We start from the raw sequence: 5199 nt of genomic DNA on the forward strand, positions 1-5199 counted from the left end.
GTTGTGTGACAAAACTGCACATTTTAGAGTGGCCTTTTATTGTCCCCAGCACAAGGTGCACCTGTGTAATGATCATGCTGTTTAATCAGCTTCTTGATATGCCACACCTGTCAGGTGGATGTGTTATCTTGGCATAGGAGAAAGGCTCACTAACAAGGATGTAAACACATTTGTACACAACATTTGAGAGAAAAATTCTGAGATCTTTCATTTCAGCTCATGAAACATGGGACCAACACTTTACATCATGTGTTTATATTTTTGTTCAGTTTATAATGTTTTATAAGATAAAATTATTTATGATACAGTACATCAATAATGTACTATTTGTTTGGTGAGTTTCAGAACCAAACTCTTTTGTGCAAGAAGTATTCATTCACACAATGTATCAAACGAGGGGGCCTTCTAAAAGTGTGCAAATAAGGTTTTCTTCTTGATCTCACGGTTTGAAACAGATATAGTATAGTAATACTGTGATTTGTGTCGGTCACTGACGTCTACATCCTGTTTCCTTGTCTAGTTGATGGATCTTCAGCTGGGAAGTGACCTGAGCCAGCATTGAGCAGTGACCTCCTCTCCCTTCTTGTAAGGCACCACCCATGCCACAGTTCCACCATGCAGTACGGCCAGATCCTTCACAGGCGCGGCCCGGACGATAGCTTCCTCAACCTGAACGTGGGTGGCTTTAAGCAGCGCGTGGAGCGCAGTATCCTGCAGCGCTTCCCCAGGACCCGCCTGGGACGCCTGCTATGCTGTGTCTCCGAGGAGGCCATTCTGGAGCTCTGCGACGACTTCAGCCCCACCGACAGGGAATACTACTTTGATCGCAACCCGTGTTTCTTCCGCAATGTCCTCAACTTCTACCACACGGGCAAGATCCACCTGATGGAGGAGCTGTGCGTCTTCTCCTTCAGCCAGGAGATTGAGTACTGGGGCATCAAGGAGCTCCACCTGGACTCCTGCTGCAGCAACAAGTTTCAGGAGCAGAGACAGTTTGCAGAGGACAAGGACTGGGACCGGAGGAGCGGTGAACAGCAGCAGCAGTTCGGGAGCATTGACTCGTCCATGGAGGAGCTCTCAACTATGGACAAGGACCTGGAGAAGTTCGAGGGTACCTGGTGCTCGGAGGTCCGCAAGAACATCTGGCTGCACCTGGAGAACCCGGGCTACTCATGTTTGGCCAAGGGGATCGCCGTGGCCTCACTGGCTGTGGTGCTGACCTCCATCGTGGCCATGTGCGTCCACAGCATGCCCGAGTTCCACCAGGTGGACCTTAACGACAAGGAGATTGAAGACCCGGTGCTGGCCATCTTCGAGGCTGTGTGCGTCATCTGCTTCTCTGTGGAGTTCCTGGTGCGGCTGGCAGTGGCGCCGTGCGCCCGTAAATTCATGAGCAACGCTCTCAACATCATCGACTTTGTTTCCATCGTTCCCTTCTACGCCACACTGGCCTTTGAGACAGTGGACGAGGAGAACGAGGAACTGGAGAACGTGGGCAAGGTGGTTCAGATCCTGCGACTGATGCGAATCTTCCGCATCCTCAAGCTGGCGCGTCACTCGGTGGGGCTGCGCTCGCTGGGTGCCACGCTAAGGCACAGCTACCACGAGGTGGGCCTCCTGATGCTCTTTCTCTCTGTGGGTATCTCCATTTTCTCTGCGCTCATCTACTTTGTGGAGAAGGAGTCAGAAGAGTCAGACATAACGACCATCCCCGTAGGCTGGTGGTGGGCCACTATTAGCATGACAACAGTGGGCTACGGCGACACCTGCCCGGTGACGGTTGTAGGGAAGCTGGTGGCCACCATATGCATCGTCTGTGGGATACTAGTGGTGGCCCTGCCCATCACCATTATCTTCAACAAGTTCTCCATGTACTACCAGAGGCAAAAGGCCATGGATGCCAATCAGAGCAATAATGAGACCGACCAATGCAATAATAACAATATTAAGATCCCCGACCCCAGTCTAACATACTTTAATGTCGGTGACCAGTACACCTTAAAGATGAACTCATTCGTCACCAATATCTCTGTCAGGAGCAGCGTCGGCAGTGATGAAGACACGGATGCATCGAGCATCCAGGGTGGAGAGACGACTTGTATCCTGAGGGGCACTTGAGAGCTTAACTTACTTGACTTAAACCTTTTTACTCATTGAGGAGCATACTGTAGGTCATCTACAAATGATCTTATTATTTTTTGTTCCTTCCATGAGTAGTTCTATCTCTGCATTACAGATCTTCTCCAGGTGTTCCTTAGTCTCCCACGATTTCTTTTGCCTTGTGGGTTCCATGTCGGGGACTGGAACAGTGGACTTTCTTTCTTACAGTGTGGACACAGTTGAGAGCGGGGAGGTAAAATAGGGCCATCCTGTTTTCACCTGAGGCTTCTTAAATAAGCTGGACATGGCAATAAGCACTTTATGGTTCTCAGGGTGAAAGTGAGCTGTATCTCTCCACGCTCTCCTCCTTAGACACTATGATCTCTCTACACTCTCCTCCTTAGACACTATGATCTCTCTACTCTCTCCTCCTTAGACACTATGATCTCTCTACACTCTCCTCCTTAGCCACTATGATCTCTCTACTCTCTCCTCCTTAGACATGATGATCTCTCTCCACTTTCCTCACACTATGTTCTCTCTACTCTCTCCTCCTCAGACACGATGATCTCTCTACACTCTCCTTAGCCACTATGATCTCTCTACTCTCTCCTCCTTAGACATGATGATCTCTCTCCACTTTCCTCACACTATGATCTCTCTACTCTCTCCTCCTCAGACACGATGATCTCTCTACACTCTCCTCAGACACTATGATCTCTCTACACTCTCCTCCTTAGCCACGATGATCTCTCTACACTCTCCTCCTTAGCCACTATGATCTCTCTACACTCTCCTCCTTAGCCACTATGATCTCTCTACACTCTCCTCCTTAGCCACTATGATCTCTCTACACTCTCCTCCTTAGACATGATGATCTCTCTCCACTTTCCTCAGACACGATGATCTCTCTACACTCTCCTCAGACACTATGATCTCTCTACTCTCTCCTCCTTAGACACTATGATCTCTCTACACTCTCCTCAGACACTATGATCTCTCTACACTCTCCTCCTCAGACACTATGATCTCTCTACACTCTCCTCCTCAGACACTATGATCTCTCTACACTCTCCTCCTCAGACACTATGATCTCTCTACACTCTCCTCCTCAGACACTATGATCTCTCTACTCTCTCCTCCTTAGATACTATGATCTCTCTACTCTCTCCTCCTTAGACACTATGATTTCTCTACACTCTCCTCATTAGACACTATGATCTCTCTACTCTCTCCTCAGACACTATGATCTCTCTACTCTCTCCTCCTTAGACACTATGATCTCTCTACTCTCTCCTCCTTAGACACTATGATCTCTCTACTCTCTCCTTAGAGACTATGATCTCTCTACTCTCTCCTTAGAGACTATGATCTCTCTACTCTCTCCTCCTTAGACACTATGATCTCTCTACTCTCTCCTTAGAGACTATGATCTCTCTACTCTCTCCTCCTTAGAGACTATGGTCCATTAGGCCTAAGAATTGGCCTGTTTTTCATCCTTGACTTGAGGACTAACTTTGAAGTTGAGCAGTTTCTGTTAACATTTCTTTTGAATCAATATTTTTTTTTTGTCCAATCATATGGAACGAAACAGCCATTGTTTGAAACAACCCACTCGGCTCACCATGTCATTTCAACATGGCTAATTAGGTAATATTTGGTTGAGACGTTGATCAATGAGATTACAAGCTATATTCACCCACTCAAAAAGACAGACAAAAATGTGTTCCATTTCCAATGTGTTAGCACTATGCTTTGAACAATCTAAATTCACAACCAAATTCCAATGGAAAAACAATGTATGGTTTTTGGTTTATTTGTCACCCAAATGTTTATCACTGCGCTTTCAACCATTTAAAAGCACAGCAAAGTTAAAATGGGAATACAATGTCAGATATTTTGTTTATTTATACATCAGATTAATGTGTTATCACTGTGCTTCATCTAATAGCGGAACAAAACAACCTGGAAGGCAGTTGAGATTACATTAAAAGTACATGATGCAGGTGATCAATGGCGTTCCAGATTCTGACAGATTATTACAGCAATGTGAAGATCTCCACTGACCTGCGGCGACCTTTGCATGCTATCTAGAACATGCTATGATTATATGATTACATAAGAAGACATTTATAGTAACAGTAACCTCAAAATGTGGCCGTGGATGTGATACTCATTTTAAGGTTGAATGTTACATTAGTTTGTAAAACAGCTTTAATTTTAGGCTATTTACTGTCTTGCTGCGTTTTTTAGTTACATTTTCTGTTGAATTGAAACAATTGCTGTTGATGACTTTGCAAATGTTATACAGTGTAGACTTAACTAGCATCATTTATGATATGAGTATGCTCAGATTTAATTAAACTTACCCTTTGGAATGACTTTAAAAAAACTGACTTTTTAAGTGGAGATCTCTCAACAATAATTCTCATGATAGCACATTGGTAATAATCAGAGACAAATATCATAGCTGGGCTTAGTTAAAACCCTGGATGGGAGACCAAAGGGTACATTTACATTACATTTTAGTCATTTAGCAGACACTCTTATCCAGAGCGACGTACAGTAGTGAATACATACATTTCATACATCTTTTTTTTTTTCTTCTCCGTACTGGTCCCCCGTGGAAATCGAACCCACAACCCTGGCATGGCAAACACCATGCTCTACCAACTGAGCCACACAGGACAATCTGGGTAGCTTTAGATACAGTAGATCTCCAGTAGGAGGTGCTGCACAGCCTGATAGTTGATATAACGTTGAAGATCTTGAATATTTTTATACAAGGTTTGACTATGTTGAAATTTGGGTACCTTCAAAACAAACAGTTGATGACAAAAATATTAAACGCAGCATACAACAATTTCAAAGATTTTGCTCAATTAAAGTTCATAAAAGGAAATCAGTCAACTGAAATAAATTCATTAGGCCATAATCTATGGATTTCACATGACTGGGCAGGGGTGCAGCCATGGGTGGGCCTGGTAGGGCGGCCCCCCACTGGGGCGGCCCCCACGGGGAGCCAGGCCCAGCCAATCAGAATGAGTGTTTCCCCACAAAAGGGCTTTATTACAGACAGAAATACTCCTAAGCTTTTTG

General features: G+C 45.0%; 1 protein-coding gene across 1 annotated transcript; it reads left to right on the forward strand.

Moving 5' to 3' along the window:
• The first annotated feature begins 526 nt into the window (after positions 1-526).
• On the forward strand, positions 527-4705 carry LOC106609318 (delayed-rectifier potassium channel regulatory subunit KCNS3-like). The gene has a single exon (XM_014208033.3). The coding sequence runs from the start codon at positions 616-618 to the stop codon at positions 2116-2118; it is 1503 nt and encodes a 500-aa protein (XP_014063508.1). The 5' UTR covers positions 527-615; the 3' UTR covers positions 2119-4705.
• The last annotated feature ends 494 nt before the right edge of the window (positions 4706-5199 follow it).

The sequence above is a fragment of the Salmo salar genome, chromosome 01 (assembly GCF_965601325.2).
Source record: "Salmo salar chromosome 01, fSalSal1, whole genome shotgun sequence".
NCBI lineage: Eukaryota > Metazoa > Chordata > Actinopteri > Salmoniformes > Salmonidae > Salmo > Salmo salar.

Bases quoted from the DNA above. Each gene is read 5' to 3' on its own strand.
- LOC106609318 (XM_014208033.3), top strand. From the start codon at position 616: ATGCAGTACGGCCAGATCCTTCACAGGCGCGGCCCGGACGATAGCTTC.